Source organism: Aspergillus nidulans, chromosome VII (assembly GCF_000011425.1).
Source record: "Aspergillus nidulans FGSC A4 chromosome VII".
Taxonomy (NCBI): Eukaryota; Fungi; Ascomycota; class Eurotiomycetes; order Eurotiales; family Aspergillaceae; genus Aspergillus; species Aspergillus nidulans.
Window position 1 is genome coordinate 449,761 of NC_066263.1, and position 23,646 is coordinate 473,406.

General features: G+C 49.8%; 6 protein-coding genes across 6 annotated transcripts, besides 4 other annotated features; 1 reads left to right on the top strand and 5 right to left on the bottom strand.

The window, feature by feature from the left end:
* Positions 1–12,103: part of a sequence feature (contig 1.176 634..15731(-1)) that runs on past the window's edge.
* ANIA_09426 (uncharacterized protein) lies at positions 126–3,963 on the bottom strand (the record flags this gene model as incomplete). Its single annotated transcript, XM_863715.1, has 2 exons — positions 126–2,899; positions 2,949–3,963. The coding sequence occupies 2 exons, from the start codon at positions 3,961–3,963 to the stop codon at positions 126–128; spliced, it is 3,789 nt and encodes a 1,262-aa protein (XP_868808.1).
* Positions 6,728–6,732: a sequence feature (Short protein (ANIA_11664, CBF84670.1) was converted to a misc_feature.).
* Positions 7,050–7,101: a sequence feature (Short protein (ANIA_11664, CBF84670.1) was converted to a misc_feature.).
* ANIA_09425 (HpcH/HpaI aldolase family protein) lies at positions 8,413–9,535 on the bottom strand (the record flags this gene model as incomplete). The annotated part of the gene is made up of 6 exons (XM_863714.1): positions 8,413–8,567; positions 8,621–8,737; positions 8,796–9,018; positions 9,089–9,201; positions 9,243–9,388; positions 9,468–9,535. 6 exons carry the CDS (start codon positions 9,533–9,535, stop codon positions 8,413–8,415), a joined length of 822 nt encoding a protein of 273 aa, XP_868807.1.
* Positions 12,104–23,646: part of a sequence feature (contig 1.164 1..150254(-1)) that runs on past the window's edge.
* Positions 12,337–14,406, bottom strand: ANIA_08915 (putative MFS peptide transporter; the record flags this gene model as incomplete). Its single annotated transcript, XM_677092.1, has 5 exons — positions 12,337–12,765; positions 12,830–13,429; positions 13,489–13,748; positions 13,825–14,352; positions 14,403–14,406. 5 exons carry the CDS (start codon positions 14,404–14,406, stop codon positions 12,337–12,339), a joined length of 1,821 nt encoding a protein of 606 aa, XP_682184.1.
* Positions 16,733–17,137, bottom strand: ANIA_08914 (uncharacterized protein; the record flags this gene model as incomplete). The annotated part of the gene is made up of 2 exons (XM_677091.1): positions 16,733–16,944; positions 16,999–17,137. 2 exons carry the CDS (start codon positions 17,135–17,137, stop codon positions 16,733–16,735), a joined length of 351 nt encoding a protein of 116 aa, XP_682183.1.
* Positions 20,372–21,039, top strand: ANIA_08913 (uncharacterized protein; the record flags this gene model as incomplete). Its single annotated transcript, XM_677090.1, has 2 exons — positions 20,372–20,490; positions 20,565–21,039. The coding sequence occupies 2 exons, from the start codon at positions 20,372–20,374 to the stop codon at positions 21,037–21,039; spliced, it is 594 nt and encodes a 197-aa protein (XP_682182.1).
* On the bottom strand, positions 21,473–23,120 carry ANIA_08912 (uncharacterized protein; the record flags this gene model as incomplete). The annotated part of the gene is made up of 2 exons (XM_677089.1): positions 21,473–22,756; positions 22,818–23,120. The coding sequence occupies 2 exons, from the start codon at positions 23,118–23,120 to the stop codon at positions 21,473–21,475; spliced, it is 1,587 nt and encodes a 528-aa protein (XP_682181.1).

Sequence of the window (23,646 nt, forward strand, 5' to 3'; positions counted from 1 at the left end):
TAAATATGGGCTGACTTTCGGCGTTTGAGCTGCGGCCACTGACCTGTGTTCGTACGTCTAGGTTCTCTGCTACGACGAAACGACTCGGTCTTAGACTGAAAGCATTGCTTGGGATCAACTGCAAATCATGATAATCGCCGCCGTTTGCCGCCTGCAGTTTTTAATTCTGATGCACCTTGTTCACCGGCATAAGACTGCGGCAGTGCTAGGGAAGAGGAAGTGTCTGCTAAAGTCTGTTGTTTCTGACCTTTTGTGAGCTGTTCCGCTTCAGATTCCCATTCGTTAAGGGTACTGAGCGAGAGTATAGCCTGCGGATGATTTGAGCCTAACACCTTGTTGCAGAGGCCCGCATAACCCTTAATAAGCCGCAGGGCATCTAGGTTATTTCCCAGATTCTTGAATGTAAAGGCAAGGTTGAGCATGCTGGTTAGCGTGTGAGGATGCTCTGGCCCTAGCACCTGTTTCCGAGTCTCCATTACCTGCACCTGTAGCTTTTCTGCTTTGTTCCATTGTCCTTGATTATAGTATAATGATGCAAGGTTGGCCATGCTGATTAGTGTATCGGGATGCTCTGGCCCTAGGACCTGTGTCCACGTCTCCATCACCTGTACCTGCAACTCTTCTGCTTCATTCCATCGTCCTTGCTTCCGGTATGTGGTTGCCAGGTTGTCCATACTGGTTAAGGTGGAAGGATGCTTGGACCCTACCACCTGTTTCCAGGCCTCCATCACTCGTACCTGCAACTCTTCTGCTTCCTCCAATCGTCCCTGGTTCTGGTATGCTGATGCCAGGTTGTGCATACAGGTCAATGTAGAAGGATGTGCTGGTCCTAATACCTGTTTCCTGGTCTCCATTACCTGCGCCAGCAGACCCTCCGCTTCCTTCCAGTGCCCTATATCCAGGTACCTTGATGCCAGGTTGTGCAGGCTGGAAAGAGTGTCAGGATGCTCTGGCCCTAGAACCCGTTTACGGGTCTCAATCACCTCCGTCAGCAGCTCTTCTGCTTCCTTCCATCGCCCTTGGCACCAAAATATCGAGGCTAGATTGTGCATGCTGGTTAGAGTGGAAGGATGCTCGGACCCCATCACCCGTTTCCAGGCCTCCAGTATGTGCGTCAATAACTCTTCTGCTTCCTTCCATCGCCCTTGGTTCCGGTATGTTGATGCCAGGTTGTGCATGCTGGTTAGAGTGTCGGGATGCTCTAACCCCACCACCTGTTTTCGGGTCTCTACTAGCTGCACAAATAACTCTTCTGCTTCCTTCCATCGCCCTCTATCCAGGTATGTTGCTGCTAGGTTGTGCACGCTGGCGAGAGTGTCAGGATGCACCAGCCCAAGTACCTGTTTCCGATTCTCCATCACCTGCGCCAGCAGCTCTTCTGCTTCCTTCCACCGTCCTCGATTCCAGTATATTAAGGCCAAGTTGCCCATGCTGGTCAGCGTAAAAGGATGCTTTAGCCCAAGCACCTGTTTCCAGGTCTTTATCACCTGTTCCTGCAGCTCTTCTGCTTCGCTCCATCGTCCTTGGTTCCGATATGTTGATGCAAGGTTGTGCACACTGGTCAGAGTAGAAGGATGCTCTGGCCCAAGTACCTTTTTTCGGGCCTCTATCACCTGGGCCTGCAGCTTTTCCGCCTCATTATACCTTCCATCACTATCCAAACAGGTCCCCACTTTTTCTATGTAGTCAACGTACTGCTCTTGATGTTTATGAAACTCCGTCTCTCTCAATAAGGAAAGCGCATGGGGGAGATATTCCCTCCAAACTTGTCGGTTGGCATGGTCGTTATGCGGAAAAATTGAACTTAATCGGTCTGTTGTTTTGGTTATCCAGAGTGGGAACCATCCCTCCTTCCTCATCCAGTTTCGAGTTGCTAGATGCACCAAGCGATGGAGGCTAATATAGCCATTTTCAGGTTGTATAGTTATAAAAAAGAAAGCATTTAAAAGTCCAAGAGCATCACTCATCTGCAGCTTTGATCGTGGTGGAAGAAAGGCTTGCGGGATATTGCGTGGATTAATGCAGGCCATGAGTAATAGATATTCAACAGCCAGTTGGTCTAGCTTCTGAATCTGTTTGAATGATATCAGCCATGTTTTCGCTACCGGATTCTGCACGTCTGTATAGCGTTGGTCATCACCAAAATCCTTGCTAAGGAGCTCCACAACATCTGTCTCCTGTTCCTCCAGAAGGGTCAAGTAATCAGACACTTTCAGACCCTTTTTGTTGATATATGCAGTGGCCTGGCTTATAGCCAACGGAAGGAAAGTAAGCTGTTCAAGCAGACGAATCATGGCGTGAGAATCATGAAGCAGGTCCTTGCAAAGAGACTTTTCCAGGAACTCCATGCCAGTTTTTCTGTCAAGTTCAGGGACTTGCATCACATAAGGAGAGGCTAAGTCCACGGCTAGTTCTCTATTCCGAGTAGTAAAGATGATATGGCCTTGATTGTTTAAGGGAAGAAAGTCCTTTAATGGTGGAGTGTCGTTGCTGCCCTTGGTCCACATATCCATATCATCTGCATTGTCGAATATCAGAAGCCAATTCTTGTCTTCTTGGCCGAAGTAAGTCTTGAGGCGTTCTTTCAACTTTTCTGGCTGCGTGTCTTGGATCTCTACTCTTTGAGCAATGGACAAAAGGGCCTGTTCAGCAACCTCATAACTGGTGCATGGGACCCAAAAAATTGAACAGTCAGCCTCTCTGTCCCGCATACGGTACGCTAGCTCAAGGGCTACTTGAGTCTTGCCAACTCCTCCTAAACCAGTAATGGCAAGCTTTCTCGGTCCATCAGGCATGAAGATTAAACTTTCCAACTTATGGATCTCATCCTGGCGGCCCACAAAGCGGGAATTTCTCCCAAAGGGGATCACCAAGTGACGGTTTCTGCTTCTGTTTGCACCTGCTAAGAAGATTAATACTGCCTGAGCTCATACTAGAAACTCACTGACCTTTGCGGTTTGCAGACATCCAGTACTTCAAGAATGCTTTTGCTGCCGAGGCTCCAGTTGCTGCTGCGTATGCTTGCCATGACTTGCTCTTGTGACTATCAGCATAGTCACAGACCCCTTTGATAATGATACATGGAAGATTATCCCACACCCCTGCCCCTTCCATTTCAAAGCCAATAACCTTTTCTTTTCTGACAAGCTCATCACGGTACTGCCCAGACTTCATCACCGTATCAGCAGAAGCGATGGGTCCAACATATACAGAGGGCTGGATATTTTCCAAGGTCTTTCGACATCGAACTGCCTGTTTTTTGTCACATCCAAGGCTATCACAGTCCTCCTCTAATGCCATTTCACAAATCTCGTCAGGCGAGTTACTCCTAAGACAGGAGCACCCTGCAGGAGCATCAGAGTAATGCTTATGAAGATAAGAGGCATTAAAAAGGATATCCTTGATATATGGACGATGCCACTTGGCCCCTCTTTGTTGGAGAACATGGAGATGTTCTCGTATCTGGCTCTGAAATTCATTGCGAGCATTTTCGGCCCTAAGGCCGTTCAGAAGAGCCCGGATCTCCTGACTTGGCCTACCCAGTATGTCCTTGACAGCACTCTTTTGTTGAAAACCGCCAGGATACTGCCTGCCAAAGTCATATTCAATCACAGAATCACTGATCATGACATCACCTAGGAATATTTCTTGGTAAACTGGCGGAGAAGGGGCCCCTCCACAGATACCAACGACTAATGCAAGCTTGATCTCTGTATAGCTGACTTGCAAGCTGGAGGCAACACTTGCTGCACTTTCTTTCCCAATTCCTGGCATGTAGCACAAAACTACATTATGATTGCCTATCCTTCCATTTAAGTATGCATTCGCGTCGCCTGGCTGTTTGCCATAGTACTCTCCGAGGCGGTCATAATGCTCATCAAAAAGGGCTTCGACAGCGTCAGCCTCAAGGGGAAGGGCGCAAATAACAGCGACTGTAAAATCACTGCGGCTTTTCGGGCGCATTTCAGTCAGGACACAAGTAAAATAAATAATCTACGTGAGACCTCTAAGCGGTTTCGCTGTGCCAGAGTCTCGGTAGCAATGCATGAACGAGGTGCGCGAAGCCAAGTCATGAAAAAGCTGAGGCTTTTTGTGGGGTTCGGCGGCAATTGACTGTCCAAACCAACCACCTGTCTTCAATGGCCGCTCACGGGAGGGGTAGGTAGTGCAAATCAGAAAGATAATCACACGGTCGGACCATAACCGGTAGGGTTTAGGAGGTTGACGAGGGTGAAAGTCAGCCAATGAGCGCTGTGAAGCACGAGTCGTATACACCTGAGTCATCTACCTGTGAAGTTGATTAGTTATCCGACCAACCGACCGACTACCGCCGATTTCGGAACGCGTTGAACATGTTCAGGTTCAGACAACCACTATGCCACCAAAAGCGCGCCTTTCAAAGGAACTCAGTAAAGGAGTGAGGAAGGACTCAAATTTCCACAATCTAGTTCTAGAAAAGGCAAGAAAGTATGAGTATTCAGCGTGCAGAAACCGTTTCCAAGCCTCTTGATCAATGCTACGCGTCAGACTTGACGGAAGCTGTTTAAGAGCGAGCAGCCTGCTATAATTCATTGGGCTTCTAAGCTCAGTAAGAATTTGGCAGAACGGACTCTGACTAGACATGCCCATGTATTCGCTCTTCCGCCTTTCCATGTTGTTGGGATGGCTAGTTTTCCATCCGCAGAACAGCCCATCATCCTGTCCGCAAAAAAACTGGGTAATCGGCTTTGGTAAACCGCATATTGAAACCAAACACTTCAATTACATGGAATAATAATCATCGAGCAAATGCAAAGATCCTAGATCCTAAAGGCAAGGTCTAATCAACTCCACAAGATTCAAGCGCGGCATTGCACCCTTGACATTGATATCGTTTAATAATTAGACTGGCTTTGCAACGTGTCTGATAGCAACGACCAAAATAGTTACTTTACTTAGAGATGAAAACGACCGAAGGCATCAATACAATGGAATGGTCAATTCGTTCCTGGTTTTATCTTCAAATAAGACCTTCATTAAGAGATGGTTTAAGAATATGTCTTGCCAGCAGACCAGGGTATTGTAGTAAGCTCCTGCTGGCAGCGCTAAAGATTGGAACAAGCTTCAATTGTTGGACAGCTACTAGCTAGGGCTCTGTAGGCTTTAAAAAGTCTTTATATCTTTGAACTGCTAGCCGCACTGTTGTCCAGTATCAACTACTAACCTTGGATGGTCATGGCTCCCAACTTATAGCTGCCTTTGACAAAATAAGCAGCGGAAACAATTCTATAGCTATTGCCGCCTCATTTTTCATCATTCTACAGCCTATAGAAGTTGGTTGCTTTGGCTCTCTGAAGCATGCGAAAAGGCTTTGTTAAAATATTCTCCTGGGACCGGCTATATCGACAACTCGTTTTGGGGGAAGCAGGCAGGCTACATTATACTTAGACCTACCAACGACTCGTCAACATAGCCATGCCCGAAGGTAATCCCAACCGTCCCTGCCAGGAGAGGTCCAGCCTCAATACTTAACATAAACATGTTAATGCACTGCTAGCCATCGCAGGTTTGCGTTGAGCAGTGAATCAGCTCTGCACGTGGAGCATATATACTCGCTTTATTATCTTCTTTGCTATCTACTTTTGCCACCCTTCTTTTGAAATCTTGTACAAGGAGCGGCGAAATCTGCGTCTCCCTCCGACCCACGCAATGTGATTTTTACCCAAGTCACTGGAAATCGGTATTGTATATTGCGTCTCGCAGCTTCCAGTAGAAACCGAAGACGAGGAACTGGATTTGAAATTTGGATACGGGTATCTGGAGCTGGAAGTGCTTTCGGGAATGTAGACGGTATGGGGGTCAAGAGTTTCTGACGTGGTAGGCGTGTCCTGTTTACGTCCCCCTTTTTATCGAGCTGGGAAATGGCATCGCAGCGCCTTGTTCTTTGGTGCCAATGTTTTCTGATGTTTAAAGAGGTGGAATCTAGGAGGTTAGATGTGATCTGTAGGAGTTGATGACTAGGGGATTGACGGGTCTAATTGGCAAGAGGAGGCCCCGGGGTTAACTCTGTTTGATGGTAGACTAGGCAGTCTCTACATGACAGCTTCGGTCCTTACTTTCGCTCTTACCCAGGCAAGATCAACTAACCTAGGGCTATCTAAATGCGACAATAGTCCCTCAATCATCTCACCGTAAGCGACTGTGAGTTTCACATCACACCCGTGAGCGCTGGTCAATGCGGAAAGAACCTGAGCGAGATATTGCTTGTCTGGTTGGTTATTGCAAGCAGTTTCCGTGGCATGATGCACTCACTGCTGGTTGTGATATGGTTGAATGCGATCCATCCGGCCTCTAAGTCAAACGGAACATCAACTGGCGACGTGAGTGTGGATATAGAGAGAGGTGATAGTGAGTCGTTGATGCGGAAGACAGGTAGCCTGTCGTTCGAAGATACTGACGCTATAGATTGATCTTGTTAGCATCATTACTCATATAATATGGTGGGGGTCAAACTACCTGGTCTTCGATTCCGTAACCTTCGATGGCATTTCAAAATTCCCCATACTGCCAGGATAAATGTCGGGACGGTGAAGAGCATGGTGATAAATGAGACTACCTCTTCGATAGACCAGGACATGGCTTTGTAAAGCTGTTTTCTCCATAAGCTTTTCCGCGCAACCTCTATCACTTGGTCGAAATCTATTCCTGCGCCATAGCCGGAAGGTATAATTGAAACGAGACAAACAACATGAGGTCAGTTGAGTGTGCCTCTAGGGCCATCATATGGATTTGAACCTGCGTCGGATTCTCAAGTGGGGGTCAGAAAATAGACGAGCATAGCGGTCTAAGCGCTGGTTTTGCTTTTATCTGACCGGTGGCCGGCAGGCTGTGCAGAACGCCCGCTGGCGTCTCTTTTCACCCAGCGGTCTTTTGGTTCTGGGCCGTTCGAGCCAGAACCCAGCCACTGCATTTCACTATATAACGTATGTTTTGTTAGGCACCAAGAAAATAACGCTAGTCAAAATAGGGGAAATAATTAGTCTCAAGCTGAATAAACTATATTCGTGCAGCCTTGTGATCGTGAGCAGCCTGAGCAGCCTGCGCAAGGCTATTTTCCTTTGATGGCGGCAGGAAATGTGCTGAGGTAGAGTACTATAATCTCCCGTAATATCATTTGGTGGTAGGAAACAGCGTATAATGTAGCAAAGCAGCGTAGCATGAAAAAAAAAAAAATATGAATGGAAAATAAAGGAAAGAAGGAAATAGGTTAAGGCCATAAACATTTGTAGCTATAGATGGTGCTAAGAAGTTTGGATTCAACACTTATCAAATTAATACATCGTCTACCAACGGTAGCAACCTTGTACATGCTATTGGATCGAACGCAGCTTCCGAATTCACCGGGTTGTTAACTATGGCGCTGTTGGCAGACCCTAATAATGCATGCTGAAGTGTTCACGTACAGTATGACCAGACGCGTGCTCGATACAGTGATCAACTACAGAGTATAAATTCTAGGTACAATCATGTTAACATCGACAAATCCATGAAACAGCCGGATCAGTTGAGCAGCAATGACCGACTGAGGTCTGCGGCCCGAGCGTCCAAAGGGCCAAGGAGTACGGAAGAGGCCTGACTGCAGGGTGATCATCCCTAACCCCATAGATCAGGTCCATTCCCACGTGGCAGAGTTCGACGAGGTCCAGATCCCAGTTCTAGATCCGGCTGGATCTAGGCTCCTGCTCTGGCCTTTATATATCTAATGTTTTTTGTGCGAGGCTCTGCGCTGCTGGTTCGCGAAGATGACTGTTCCCGAAGGCTCCAGAAGGCCAGAATTCCATCAACCTAGCGGTGAGGAATAGAGCAAGGTCCAGACTACGGTGGCTCCAATCCTGTAGGCGCTGGGGTTGACGGGGTTGATGAACTGTGGTCACAATCTACCCCGGGTAGATTTTGACCAACCCTGCAAACAAGGATGGGCCCAGCCCCTTCTGTGCCGTTTTTACTGAAATTCATTGTTTACCCTACGCAGAAGAGCCTAGCCTGAGAACAGAATGGGTCAACATACTTCGGACTGGCAGATGGTAACAGAGATCCTTACTAGTTTATTCCAAATTTTAGGTTAGCGTAGGATGACAATCAGTCAGAGGGCGCAATATCATTGACTCCCAATGCGCGAGCCTTCATTTTATGAGGCATAGGTAGGTTCCGATAGCATCAGATGTTGTTGTGAGGTAAAAAAGAAAAATTTCCATAAAAAAGGTAAGCCGAACGGGGGGGTCGAACCCCCAACCTTGAGATTAAGAGTCTCACGCTCTGCCGATTGAGCTAGCCCGGCTGCTATTGGTGGAAATGCTATATTCTTAAGTGATAAATAAGCCGCACCAATTGTTCTCTTCCCTTCATAATTTCCATTGACGTATCCCAATATTCTTAATATCCGTCGCGAGGCTTTCCACCCTCAGCCTTTCCACTGGCTACATTAAGCTCCCGCAACATCCCACTACCCAGAACACCGACGTCAGTGACGATAGAAACCATGTCGAATCCCTGTTGAGCACGGTTCTGCGCGTCCGCGCCGTCGGTACCTGCAATGGTAAGAATATATATTTTGGAAAACCGAGAACGGGACGCAACATACAGAAAATAGCAGCCTTCTTCCTAGCTGACTTCGCAGCTTTCAAGATCCGTTGAATAGCAGCTTCATGTTCGTCTCCGCCACGCTGGACACCAATCTGCTTTGCGAGGTCAAATGGACCTGTATCAGACCAGTTAACAATTGTCCTTCCTAGCACCGGGAGACAAACATGTCTTACCAATAAGAATCCCGTCCAGCCCCTCTACCGCAGCAATCTTCTCTACACTCTCCAAGCCCCCCTTCGACTCAATCTGCACAAACACAGCTGTGTTCTTATCGGCCCCAGCATCATATTGTGCCGCAGGAACCTCAGGGAAGGAATGCAGCGCGAACATAGGTCCGTACCCGCGCGAGCCCTGTGGGGGATACTTGCAATATCTGACAATCTTGGCAGCGTCCTCCTACAAGCAAACTCATTAGCATATCGCTTCATTCAAGGCTTCAAGAAGTAAGCTCGGCAGATCAACTTACTTCGGAATGACACATTGGTGTCAGAATTCCATGTGCCCCAGCATCAAGGGCGCGCTTAATTAACCACTCTTCGCCCCACGGGACGCGGATGATCGGGCTTGCGCCTTCAGATGCTACGGCATTAGTCAACTATAGCCATTAGCTACTCCCTCACACCGCGGATTTGCATAGGAATCTACCTCATAATAATCCTTATCTGAAATCAGACCGTGCTCGGCGTCTACTAGGACCCAGCTGAATCTGTTTGCGTGCTGTGCTGTTGAGCGGAGGATTGTCTTTGCAACGCCGGCGCCAGGGAGTCTGGTAAGAGTTAGTATATTCGTCAGCTAGTTTGTACTATTGTAACTAGGCTTGTTCCTGAATTGAAAGCATGACATACGTAAGCCAGAATCCGTAGGCTGTCTTGCTGGTTTGCAGAGCGGTATTGAGGGCTGTGTTGAGGGCCATCTTCTATCAATATAAGAAAAGCGATATACCAATCCTGGTGAACGGGGTTAGAGAACTAATTGAAAAAGAATACGGTAAAGTCGAGCAAGGACAGGTGTTGTGATGGCGGGGTGAGGTGGATTCCCCGCAGTGGTTCATTAATAACGGCCTCGGTCGCTCGGTCTTTCTCCGATAGTCCTCGGGGTATCGCACCCCGATCCATCGGAAAAGTATCCGAGTATGCGGTCCTGAAGCGCGTTCTCAAAAGGACGTCGGCTAGCGGGGCATTACTATGCGGAGAAGTCCCTGCGAGAGCAAGGGAAACACAAGCATCTACAGTGACTTCTGTTCCCCGGGACAAGCTCAAAGCTTCTCATTATTGATTACCGACAACTCTGCATTCATCACCATCTACTTCCGCCAAAGCATTCTGCTTGAGAATCAATGGCACACGAGGGTCAAGCACCAACGACATTCTCGCAAACATCGTATAAGAAAAATGGCCAAAAAATGGCCCAGTGAAGGGAGGAGGGGCTTTGTACCCGTGATCTAACAAGCGCATCAGATACGACAGTGAGCGTGGATCCCAGTTCGTAACGAAAAGGCTGGTGTTGATCAATATTGATATGTTGGTGACCTTTCTGGCGCTTGAAGAAAACGAGAGAGGTGCTCGTGAGTAAAGATTGACGGCATCGTTTGTTCATGTGCGTACGTAAATGTAAATTGATCGGATATGCAAGTCTGGAGTAATCCCAAATCAGGACTGAGCTTGAATACTAAAAGCTGGAAAGAGACCCGGGTTGAGACCTAGAGTCAGGATTATATATGAAAGCTAAGACGGCGCAATCTTAGTGGCAGGTCAGTCAAGTCTGTCACAGGCTATGGCCTGGATCTTGGTTGTCGGCCATGCCCTCAACCTGGTTCTAAATAAGGTTTCTGCAACATCAGTGTACAGCTTCGGAAATTGCGGCCTCGAAGCTTAGGAAAGGAGATCCGTCCTCATAACTTTGGAAAAGGGATCCGTCGGCATACAGGTCCGGGAAGTCAGAAAGGTTGATAAAGGGAGGAGGAAGATATCTGCGCTTCTATCTTTTGTTTCTTTCTCTAAGCTTGTGATACTCGTTTATACAGGACAGCCAGTTGAAAATAATACTGCCTACACCCGTTACAAAGTCAGTCCTTATGTTGAGAGTCTAGGTAGAGCGAGATATATATCGCGGCCTACCAAAACGTACTATAAAGCTACAGTATAAGGGCTTAGACGGAAAGTCTTGGAATGGTGGTCAACACTCTTGCATTTACTCCTATATTCCTCAGGCCTGCCTCTAGAATGTGTCGCGGCCAATGGCAACCACCCCTAGTCAAGCTTAGGTCGACGACCATTTACTACCTGTCCCCTTCATCCAAGCAGCTGAAGCAGTCTTAGCATTGTGGCACCTATCAGAGAGATACATGATTCCAACTGATTGTTATTTGTCTCGCACCCAAGCATTTTATCATAGAATAACTCTGCTGAGTTCTTGGTTCAGCTACCTAAGTTGAATGGCCTTCAGTTCTTGCGCCAGACAACGCAAATACGTCCTTGTTCTCATCTAAATTGCACTGGTGCAGCATGCAGACCCTTTATGAGCAGTGTCCTACTTAGTGTAACTATACGAGAAACAGCAATGGTAAGAAGTACGTGCAGTAGAATGACAGCAAATAGGCACAGACGGAGTTTGTCCCTTACTCAATCTCCATTACACCAAAACCTTCAAGCTCCGCTGTAAAGCCAGGTAAAAATGTCTAATCTTCCATAGGGCTGGTTGGCGACTACTTTTTAAGACACAGCAGCGCATTGGACACCCAAAGTATCCTGTTTTCCTCCGTCGATTAGGTGTATGAATTAGGTCAGTTATTGTGTCTACATCGGACCAAATCTGTCGGTAGGAGAAGGGCTGTGTTTGTTTCACCGGGCAGTCCCGGAACAGGATTTGTTAGGGAAGACGCTCGTGAGAACAAAATTGGACAACCCTGTCCGAGAGTAGGTGACAATGCTGGATGTTGTTCAAACATGGAGAGTCAGCAGACAATACCTGAACATGGTGGTTGACCGGGGCCCTTGGGACGTGTTATCCAGAGTTTAGCCCTAAATGCTGCCCTCGATGAAGGACATGACAAGGCATCTAAGCAATAATTAGCTAATTTCATGGCGCCTGACGACATAAAAAAAGGGGGGGCTCTGCTAATTCCTGAATATCAGCAGATTCCAAGGAAGCAGAAACCGCGAGGGACGTTGGTGAGAAGTTGAGAATTGACAGCTGGTCCGACGTTTATGCACTTCCTTATGTTCATTGGCTTCCGAGTACAGGAGGGAACCCTGAACCCTGAGCCCCTCATGGCCCATCAAGTTATGATTTGCTACTACTTATAGTTATCACTGTACTGCCCGGTTTCCGGTGGAACAAATTGTGAGCTTCTAGAGGTAGGTATCAGCAGTATCTGAGAATATCACAGCATCAGCCTAATGACTCCACTCTATCAACAGGTGAAAACAGGGTTCGCCGCTCAGCGCAATTTTCGATATAATGGTTGGGCGTAGTGCGGAGCTGTAAATCGGAGTATGACCCAATTGGGACGCAGAGCCGATGAGAACGACTCATGAGATGGATGAAGTCTTATTCCTCTTGTAAAAAGAATTCGATAAGGTGTTCGATGGTGATCGTGATTAATATTTATTTGTATAGAGGTCGACTTCGTCCCATCACGCCTCAAGCCAAAGATGGCAACCGACCTTAAGCTGATTATGAATCAATCATACTATGCAATCCACCGAGTCAACCTCATTGTTTTAGGGATACCCCAATCTTCTCCGGCTCATTATCAGCAACCTTCTCTACGGGGCTTAATGTCTTATCCCCATTCTCACTCAGCGCGCTCTCCTTAGGCTGGGCAGTCGTCTCGTTCTCGTTCTCCGCCATCTCCGTGAGGAAGTACTCCTCCTTGTCGATGTGGCGGAACATAAAGTAGAAGATGACAGTGAGGACAAAGCCTACAATGGACGGGCCGCCAAAGTCCCAAGTCAGATAAGGGTCCTTGATCACGGCCGAGCAGGCCAGTCCAATGGCATAGGCGACTGCCGTGTTGAGGAGGTTGATGGCGGAGACGAGGCCGCGCATATTCTTGGGGGCGCGGGAGTAGGCGATGCCGTAGGCGGGGACGTTGATGAAGAGCTCAGAGATGCCACCGATGGCGTAGGGAATGGCGATCCACTGGTATTCTCTATTAGTATAATAGGTAACAAGAGCAGCGGTTGGTGGTTTGTGCAGGACCTACCCAGATGGTGATCGGTGCCACGCGCGTATTCCCGTTCTCATCAACGCAAGTATCCGAGGACCCCCATTTCCCGCAGGGACCAAGTTTGTACGCGTAGTAGTTGAGCACAGTGTATCCAATGCCCCCAATGGAAGAGATGAAGAGACCAGTTGCCATGCGTGCCACAGGGCCATAGTGGATCTTCCACCGGCGCAGCAACGGGTAAAGCCCGTAGTTCAGGATCGGCGCGAAGAAGATGATGCTGAGCGGGTTGAAGTTCGAGATCAGGTCGTTTGGCACTCCATCCGTCTTGAGCATAGTGGAGAGGAAACTGGCGGCGCTGCCGAGGCCATTGTCGTTGATGTACTGGATCGGGAAGAAGCAGAAGATCCCGGTCGCTTGAAAGGTGCGTCGCACGTCCTCGACGAACTGGTCGTTCCACTGTGTGCGAATGTTCTGCCCTTTCGCCGCAATCACTGACGGTTTCGCGGCATCCCAGAAGCCGTGGCGGCCGATGCGGAAGATGCCCCCGCGAGAGAGACAGATCTTCAGCACGCGCACGACGTTGGGAAGGTCGCTTCCTCCAGGGGGAAAGAGGACGAGGCGCTTGCGCAACCAGATCTGTAAAAGACATAGGCCTTTAGCAGTGTTTTCAGCGTCAAAGGAAACTGGAAACATACCAGAAGAAGGGGCAGAGGGATGTAGAGGAACAGAGGCAGAATGAAAGCCAACCACCAGCCGACGTACTTCTCAGCGTACGAGGTGGCGGTCTGCATGAAGCCGCCGATATTGATGAGCAGGTAGAACCATAGCATGGTTCGCTCAGAAGTAGCCTCCGGGTCGACAATGACCCGTTCGCCGCTGGGAAGAACCTTGATCTTGGCTTTATCGCGAGGCATCTGGTCGAGGAGGAGGGGGGATACGTTGGGCTTGAACATGGCTGCACAGATTAGTACCAGATATGGGCAGGGTTCTGGGATGAAAGGGTGAATGGGAAAAGAGAAACCTGAACATACAAGCACCGACAGAGAGCATATACAGTGAGATAAAGTACGGCGCCTTTGCACCCCCATTGGCCAGCAGTTTGGGCGCCGTAGCACCGACCATGAGAACGTGCGCAACACCAAAGACCGCAACACCGTAGAGGATCATCTTGAAACGTCCAGTGTGCGCATCGGAGAGGTAGCCAAAGAACATGGGCAGCAGGTACGCGAGCATACTGAATGACTGGCTGACGGCATTCGCCTTGACGGTGCCCATGCCCAGGGCACCAGCCGTGTCCTGGGTCCCGCGCGCAGGCGCGCCGTAACCATTGCCTCCCGCAGGGAGAGGCCGGTTCACGAAGTTGGAGATGAGACCGGAGACTCCCAGATACGAGGCGCGCTCGCAGAATTCTACTATACAGATAAGGTAGGCGACGGTCGGGAGGGCGCCGGGGATGCGGCGGAGCGTCTTGAGCTCCTCCTCGGTCGGCTCTTCATAATCGGAGACGGCGACGACATCTTCGACGGCGGGCGCGCCGGTCTTCTCGTTGAGGACGGGCTCTGCTGCTGGTTGTCAGTCTTGGTATGTGGAGTCGGAAGGGCAACCGTACCCATGGGGAGGAGAGGTATAGACAAGACCAGAGCGGTGCCTGAGAAGCGGCAACGATCGTCGGTTGGGGGTATGGTTAAATACCTTTGGAATTCCTGTCTCTTTTTTAAAACAGCCTTCATATGGGACCCAGGGAATGGGCATGGGAGTTGCGATTGCGTGCTGTGGCAGATGTAACCATACCCCGTCCTGTTATCAGGTCCATTGGCCCATGGTCACCTTATCCAATTGGGTTCCTCCCCCTTCTCTCCCCCAAAAGAAGACGCACCGAATCGGAGCGATAAGCGGCCGCCTGGTAGGCGATCATCAAATAAAAATTACTCCAGGCAGGGGTCGCTTGGCTGGACAGTCGGCTAAGCTCCCTGGGCGGGCTTAGCACAGGCTTAGCTCTAGAGTTGGCGTCAATAAGGAGCATCCCTCGGGAGTTCTGGCTGGCGTTGGGTTGCATTCTTATCGCCAGAATAGATTAATTCGCGGTTCGTTTCGGTCGTTGGCATTGGGATGCGACGATATGACCAGTTCTTACATGTCTGCTGCTTGCCTGATTGACTCTCTTTCTCGATTCCGGTGAGGCATAATCTGGACCCACCATGGCGATATCGCTATCGGGCTAAACTGAGTGTCGGCCGGCAACAGTTAGATTGCTCAATAACGTTGTCAACTCCACCAAAACCACCAGCCTGGGAGGTGGCCTCCGGGCTGGCCCCCTCTTTGTCCCAAAAACAAGCTAAACGGCTTGCAGCGTTGCAGTAGCCTCATAGGCTAGTCTCAGAATTCGCAACAAAAGTCGTGGCTTGCGCTAGCGGGCTAGTAACGATTGCCGGTCATGGCGATAAGGAGTGGAGGTCATGAACGCAAGAACCAAGGCAAGGTCTAAGTTCTAGGTCACTTCAATCGAGAGGCCTCATCGTGCTGCCTTTGGCACATATTACAGATGTCGAACAAGGCACCTCTTATTCGGAAGATGTAGGTCGCCCGTTGTGCTCTGACTCCAGAACGGTTGGAGAATAGATAGGAGACCCACTTGGGTTCAGAGAACGAAGCCTGAGCAAAACCGTGGGTCAGACGGCTTTGACCGGCTTGGGGGCGTATATGGAGAATGTTGACGGTATTTCGCTAGAGGGGGGCATGGCCATGGAAGATGGAGGCGCAATAGCCCAGGGAGTGAAATCGGCGATCTTTTTATTCCTTTATTTCTTTCTTCCTTAGAGTGTCAATTTCGGCTAAACCGCCAAGCTAGCAAGGGAGAACAGCCCAGCTACGGTTGTAGACAGGTCAATCAGGTTGATTCAGGGGCAGAGAGAACCTTGAGACAAGGAACTATAGCCATGACGGCGCCTGTTCCTTGCTGTGCTGGCGTCTTCCGTCTTCGACGCATTGGCAGAGGCCGATGCACCAATGAGCACAACAACCAGTCATGTGTAAAAGGTCCAAGGTCAGCATTGGAGCGCCCGAAATGTACATTGTTTGTCTCAGACCTCGCGATAGACACGACAGCTTATGGATTGGACAAGGACCTGCATTTTGAGTGGCCCAACCGCTGGCCATGGTTAGGTACGTGTAACCTCATGCGCAGTAGCTTGAAGCTAAAAGCATATAAGTAAAGCCAGTTGACTATTCCCACCAATCGCCGTTTTTCAATGGCGTCGAACTTTCCCTGATTGGGCCTGGCTCGGGTCGGATCTGGCCGCATGGACCCTGCGGAGGTTACACCTGGAATAATCACGAGATCCATGTGTTTACTGCACCAGACCTTAAGGAATGCGCCTTTGAATGAGAGACTGCTAGGGCAATGGTATTCCTGCTTGATCGATCCAATATTATTGACGCACTCTCTAAAACAGCATCTGATATGGCCTAAAATATGGATTTGATCGCATAGCAACAAGACTCGCGAGATTGTTACGCAGCCGAAGGCACTGCAAATTCTCGACTGACATGGTGTATAACCACATCTAAGTGCTCAGATCACGTTAAATCCCACGCTTGGCAAAGGGAGTGATCCATCTCCAATGTAATGAGACTGGCGCATCATATATGAGTGCTTTGTGGACAGGTTCATTCTTGGATTTTTTTCGAACTGGCCTTGTGACCAGTATTCTCAGTACACAAAAAGAACTTTCTGGTCTGCCAGCCTCCCTATCCCAGCCTCCTCGACGAAGCAGGTCAAACAAAGGATTTTATGTATAGGTAAGAGAAAACACTTGAAACATTTCGAGAACGCAATGCTCACACCCGTTAGCCGCACCATCCAAGAGGATCCAGAGCGCAATATCGTCGGTTCATCCGCGGGACTTAAAGAGCTCCTCCAGCAGTCGATAGAGACAAACTCTACTTCGCACGCTGACATGGATGGATCATGACTGCAATGTTTACCATGGACACCACACACTCGCAGATCAGGGACTGGCCTAGAGACTTGAGGACGTTCAAGTCGGCGACCCATTCTGCTTGATCGTACATGGAGATTCGCCTCTCCAAATTGTACGCTTCCATTTCTCTGAATGCTGAAGTCCCTTGGATTCTCAGAGGTCCTTCCCAACCTGTGAAGTACATGTGGAGAGACGACGCCTCGAACGATCCGCCAGACGGCTTACAATCGAATCGGTTTTGATACACCACGTGCCACTTCTTGACATCGTGCTCTTTGACCATCGGCTGCTCAGGCGCAAAAAGGAGCGCTATCCCTGGCTTTCTCACGTTACCGATAGCATGCGCAACAGCACATGAAGGCATGTCTAGAGGTGGAATCGGATCATGCAGGATCCGTTGAGCAATAAACAGGGAGTTCCCACTTGATATCGCCATCGCCTCGTCCATTTCATGCACATCGACCGATAATGTACCGAATTCAAACTGTAGAATCACTGCAAATGCTTGCTGTGGTGTGAGTGGACTCGGGTAGATTGAGTCTGTGATAATGCCATTGCGGGCTATCGAAGCAGCTGCAAGATGCTGACATTCCAAGTATTTCACCACACTTCTCGCCCACGCCTAGGCTAAGGAAGACTCTTTGATCACGTTCATAGACAGCGTGATATGGGGGAGTTCGTGCTTGTAATGGCCAATTACACGGCCCAACGCCCGGAGCGAGAATAGATGGTCAGGGAGGTGATGCTTGAAGTATTGTGCGGTCTGAGCCGTTACAATCTGAAGATCTAAGCGGCCTTCTTTCACGAGCCAATGGACTACTGGAAGAGGCACAATTGGTCTTAAAGCCCTGTCCTTGGTTGACCTGCCGCGCCGTATGTATACAGCGGCCAGGTTGTGGACACCGAACAGTAAGTCCCAAACAACCGTGGTAAAAGCCATCAGCTCCTCATTCAGAGAACTTGTGAAGATATAATTCTGAGAGCCAGATCCTACCAACGGATCATAGCTCCAAGGCTCCTTCAAAGCCTGATCAAATCTGGTGTCTGTGCTCGAAGAAATAAACACCCACTACTCATCCGGTATATCTGAGGCTAGCGTTTCATTATTGTCCCAATCGAACTGGCTCCTGCTTCGCTTGCGACTGGCCAGAGGCTCTATCTGCCGTAAAGTCTCGTAGCCCCATCTGCCGTCGTCTTCTCTGAAGCGGATAATACATCCTTCCGGCTCGCAGCAATGTGCTTGGAACGTTTCACGGAGGACCCAGACGCGGTCTGAGGGTTGCTTAAAAGCTTGGGGGATGAATGAAGGATCAGTGACCCCGAAGAATGAAGATGCGCGTTATCCTTGACCTTGATATTCTCAATACAGCGCTTCCCACAGTTTGAACCGTACCTAAAGAGCTGCAATGCGGTTTTTCTTTCTTCCTCACTGGTGGACCGGAAAAGCTCAATACCTTCCACTAAAGGGGACAATAAGTGAAGGCTATGCATAACTTCTACAAACTGGTGCTTCTCGCTGTTTTTTACGATACGGGAGTGTTCCAGATCCTCCTCGAGAGGTCGAGGCCGCTTATTCGAATCCGCGCAGGTCAATTGAGAAGGAGCAGGGTTGTTCCGAAAGTCTCGCAGGGCATCTTGGTTTGCTAAATAATTCATGTCCACAAGGATTGAAGAATTTCCGTCGCCGCCGAAAGATTGTCCAAAGAGGCTGAAGAGGCACCTAGTATGAGCGCCTGGAGCCCTGAGGACGAAATCTTCGAGTCGTGCAGAGACGATCGTTTGCATTGGACTGGGCGGTAGTAGCGCAGACACGACAGTGGCAGGGACCAGTATACCCCATCCCGGCTACCGTGGGGGTCTTCATGATAGGCGATAGATAGGGTTGCAGTACCACCTTGAGCAATGAGAGGGTCTTCCTGAAGGCGGTCCAATGTCTTGGGTCCAAGGAGTACCAAATCGAGATATAAATGCCAGGAAGTAAGGCTGAGAAGGACGCCACCGTCCAGTATTCGCTGCGGCTTCCCGGCGACCAAGTTATCGAGAGTGGACAGCGCTTGCATAGTACGAGTTCTTCTCGATTAGTTTCAGAAGGATTAAGTCGGGCCTGCACCGTCAAGCAACAACATGTAGATGCTCTGAAGGGACAGTGTTGAGAAAACTGTAATATCAGACGGCGTAGATAAAGGTCAGATTAAGGATCCTGTTCATCGTCAGGCGATCCTACCTTTACCTCAAATACTGGACGACTGTCGTCAGCTTCTTTACCCCCAGTGTGATCTGACATATCCGACAGGCACTTGGAATCCTTGAAATGGACTGCTGACATGCCGAGAAATCTTGTCCGCAAGGCTGGATAAGTGTCACCTTCGGCTGTTCCCGACACCTGAAGGAGATTATACTCCAGGGTCGTCTTCGAATATCTCTGGCATAGATGCAACTGAGTCTTCCGAGCACCTGGCCTAGCAAGTGCGTGTCCGGAACAAGAGAATCGTTCCCGATGTATCACTTGCCGCATTTGCAGGTAAAAAAAAATGGAAAATAGATCCAAAACTCGCAATGGACAAGCTCACAAGTGAGGAAACACAATATAACGCTTGACTATGGCCGCAAATAGTGAAATTTTGCTGTTCATGGGAAAAGAGGCAGCTGGCCTGGTGGCAGATCGTACATCGCCGGAGGAGCGGTGGCCTGAGGACAGGCGACAAACCTTGTTAGCAGCTTGGAATACCAAGAGCAGATCGTCGAGAGACCCAGTGGTACCTTGCAGACGCATCCAAAACACCTCCATCCTTTTGCAGTGTGCCGTCTACTAACTTAGTTTCGGCTGCGTCGGAGTACTTTTTCATCGAGACACCACCCATGACTGCACGAGTCGTGTCCTCCAGTCGTCTCTCCAGTCCTCTCTGAACCGCTACTTAATTCAGTTATCTGACCAGCTGCGTCGGAGCAGTCCGCCCGCTGTCGACCTTCTTCAGCAGCAAGTTCGATCATCCCACGGACTGACAGGGGCCACTAGCGAGGCGTAAGGGTTGCAGTAGCACATGGTAGCGCCTGCTACGTCCACAATTTCGCCATTGAAGTTGTGATTCGCTTGTAACTGAGGGTCCAAGACCTTTCGATTGATGGAATGCCCCTCAGCCTGATGTGCCCAGAGTAGGCGAAGTGGACCGGGCCCTGTCTGGGCAGTCCCCGGGGTACTCAAGCATCCTTGGCAAAAGGCAATCGTCTTGGCAGAGCTCGATGCTTGCTAAAAATCATGGTATGAATGATAGATAATAATGCTCGATTGCGAAGCGATCCTGTTTGATGAGCCTGGTGCGGCTTGTTGGAGTGGAGGATGTGTTGAAAAAGGAAAGTGAAGGGAGCAGAGGATGAGGGACGGTCGACAGCGGTAAACACAATAAGAACAGTAAACACAGTGAGGACCCTGGGGACGCCAAGGCTTCGCCCAGACGTCGAAACCAGATGTCTTAGGCGTTGACAGACGGAGCGTGGGATGGACTCTTATAAAACGTACCTGCACTGCCCTGCATCTGCCGTCCATCCATCACCTGCATCTCACCTACAAAATTTCATCTCTCTTCAAATTTGCTGCAAGATGAAGCCCTGGATTCTCGCCTTCCTAGCCCTATCAGCCTGCGCTCTGGCCCAGGAGACCGAAACACCCGGTCCTTCTCCCACCGAGTCTGTTGGCTGTGAACCGCACGGAGACCACTGGTAAGCTTCCTTGCCATTTATTCTGCCAGCCTCTACTAGATCAAGCACCTTGAATCCTTGCTAACACAATTCAGGCACTGCGACGCCCCAGCAACATCTACAGAGACTGATTTGGAGTCAACCTCTGAGACCCTGCCACCAAGCCCTACAGAGTCGATTGGCTGCGAACCGCATGGAGACCACTGGCACTGCGATGCGCCAGCCACAACGACCGAGTCCGAGTCCGAGTCCGATGCAACATCCACCTCTACCACCACTGCCACTGACGGCGAGGCATCTGAGTCCGAATCTGCCAGCCTCTCGCCGAGCCCAACTGAGTCCGTTGGCTGTGAGCCACATGGAGACCACTGGCACTGCGACGGTCCTGCTGAGACGGAGAGTGCGAGCAGTGACAGTAGCAGCTCAGCTGCGGCCGACGCCACTGCTACTGACGAAGCGGGTGCCGAGGAGACCGGTGGCGAGCAGCCAGAAGACGGAGCCGGGATTGTCGGTGTGAAGTTGTCGGGTGTGGTGGCTATGGCCATTGGGGCCGCTGCTGTGCTGCTGTAATATGGACGAGCTAGGGATAACTATCTGTTCTGTGTTTATAACGTCTGAGGACGATACTCTTTATGGATTGGGATGGTCTGCTAATGATGTAAAGATGCATTAGCAAGGATAATGAAAAATCATTGGTAATGATGGTTATCATTACGCTCACTATTGGGCACCAACCAGGGTAATTCGATAAAATATTTTCTAGACCGTCTTTTCCACAGGGCTAGGTGAACTATTAAATAGGGAGTGCATCATGATCTAGTCGCTCTATGCGTAGGAGGTAGGAAGAGCCAAGACCACAATAACATATATATATGTGTTAGGGCTAGGGCCAGGATAGCTCTAGCTGGCCGAGTACCTATATATACCCTTAAGTAGGTGCGAGCATTCGACCTAACTCTCCAACTGGACGAAGGCAGTCATACTGAATTTCCGAATCGAAATCTTAAACCGTCTTCGCTTCGACTTCTTCCCCTGCGGCACTCGCTGCCCTGGCCGCAGCCTTCCTTGTCTTTCGAAGTTTCCTCGAATAGGCCACCCCAAATCCATGTTGGAAGACTTCCCTGATCTCCTCAATACTTAATCCCGAGACCTCAGGGTAAAAGAAATAAATCAGGATATACCCAAACCCACAGATAGCGGCATAAAACCCGAACGCGCCAGACGGCGTTATCCCCTGCATCATGCTCAGAAACGTGCTGGATACAATTATATTCGAGCCCCAGGTACAGCAAGTCTGGAACATCGTCCCGATTGCGCGGACTTCCATGGGGAAGAAATCTGTGTTCATCCAGGCTGTGTTCCCCATGGACGCGCCGTAGAAGAAAACGAACCAAATGATAAAGATGAGCACGACAATGGCAGGTGGGCTGACGGTATCGGTTTCGAGTTCGAGAGTTGAGGTGTCTACAGGGATAAACTTGAATGCGATAGCTACAGCAATCAGGCCCGCAGACATGCCCCAGGCGGTTAGGAGGACGACGCGCCGGCGGCCAAGGGGGTCGACAAGCATCATGTTCACCCACGTCATGACGAAATTGGTTCCCGCAACAACTATTCCCACTGCAACGGGGTCTGAGAAGCCAACAAGATCAAACAGCGTGGCGGAGTAGTACATCAGAGTATTGAACCCGGACATCTGGGCAATGACAGCAAAGCCGCAGGCGCACACCAGCGCGCGGAAGTACGCCGGGTTCGAATGCAGGAGCTTGATCTTGGCCCAGCGCGTGGAGTCTTTGTTGAGTTCTCGTGATTCATCGCATGCCCTAACAATCAACCGAACTTTTGCTGCAACCTGGGCATCCGAGGCACCCTTGTAGATTTTGCGGATCACAGTTTCGGCCTCTTGTGTCTTGCCGTGGTAGACGAGCTGGCGCGGGGATTCAGGGCAGAAGGGGAGGAGGCATGCCAGGATGATTGAGGGGACGCCTCCAAGCCCAACCATATACCGCCAGCCATGCGGAACGTGCGCGAACGCTGCTCCGATACCATAAGAAATGACTTGGCCGCCGGTGATGGACATGTTATTGAGACCGATGAGTCTGCCGCGGACTTTTGTGGGTGATAGTTCTGCAATATAGAGAGGCACTACCATCGAGGCGCTCCCCACACCAAATCCGACAATTAGGCGTCCGACTGACATTTGCGCGATACTGTATGCTGCGCCTTGGAGGACTGCGCCGACGGTAAATAGCACGCACCCGACATAAATGGCAGGCTTTCGACCAAACTATTAGATGAAGGTTAGTACCAACCAACCCAGGAAGTAGACAATAAGCATGCATACATACCTTGTCGGCAGTAAGACCGGCAATAATGGCGCCCACAAAAGACCCGCCGGAGCATAAACTGGTGATCAATTGTTTCTCGTTCTCAGACGCTGGGCGTCCATCGAGGTCGCTTCCCAGATAGACCAGGACAGCGGAGATGATACCGGTATCGTAGCCAAAGAGACTGCCCGCAATAGATGCTGTAAGGGAGACAAGCCAGACGAACCAGCTGGTGGCAATATTCTCGATGGAGTCGTCGTCGGCTTCATGGCCGTCGTACTCCAGATGCACTGGGGCAGTCTTCTCGTCTTCGTCGATAGTCATGATATTTTTTGCACAGCAAAATATGAGAATTGAAAGATGTGGAGTTGGAATTGGAGTTTAAACGAGTTGGAATTCAAGGTGACTTTACCGCGGGGAAGGAAGTCCTTTATACTGTGACACTATTCAACTTGTACGAATAAATGGGGCACTTTAGTCCGTCCACTCGCCCACTCTCGGCCCCAGATCGGCAACTTAATTTTCTGGGGTACAGCAGCGGAACGCGGGGAAGCACAGGCAAGCCCCAATCCAGTCAGATTCCCCGTGTTCTAAGTGCAAAACAGGGAATTTTCGCCTGACCAATGTGCTGCACGGCCTATTATTTCCGAGCCCAGCCCATCAGAAGCCGCAGTTGGCTTGTCTCGACCTCGTCTGAGAGAACATTCCTGCATTCTTTGGCTAAGAAAGAGGCCTTGATTTAGATGACTCGATTTCAGGAAGGGGTGGAACCGTCAGGCTGAATGGAGTGTTCTCTCTGGTGATCTCCGCTTTAAGCAGGTGACGTACAGTGAACCAAAGGGTTTCGGAC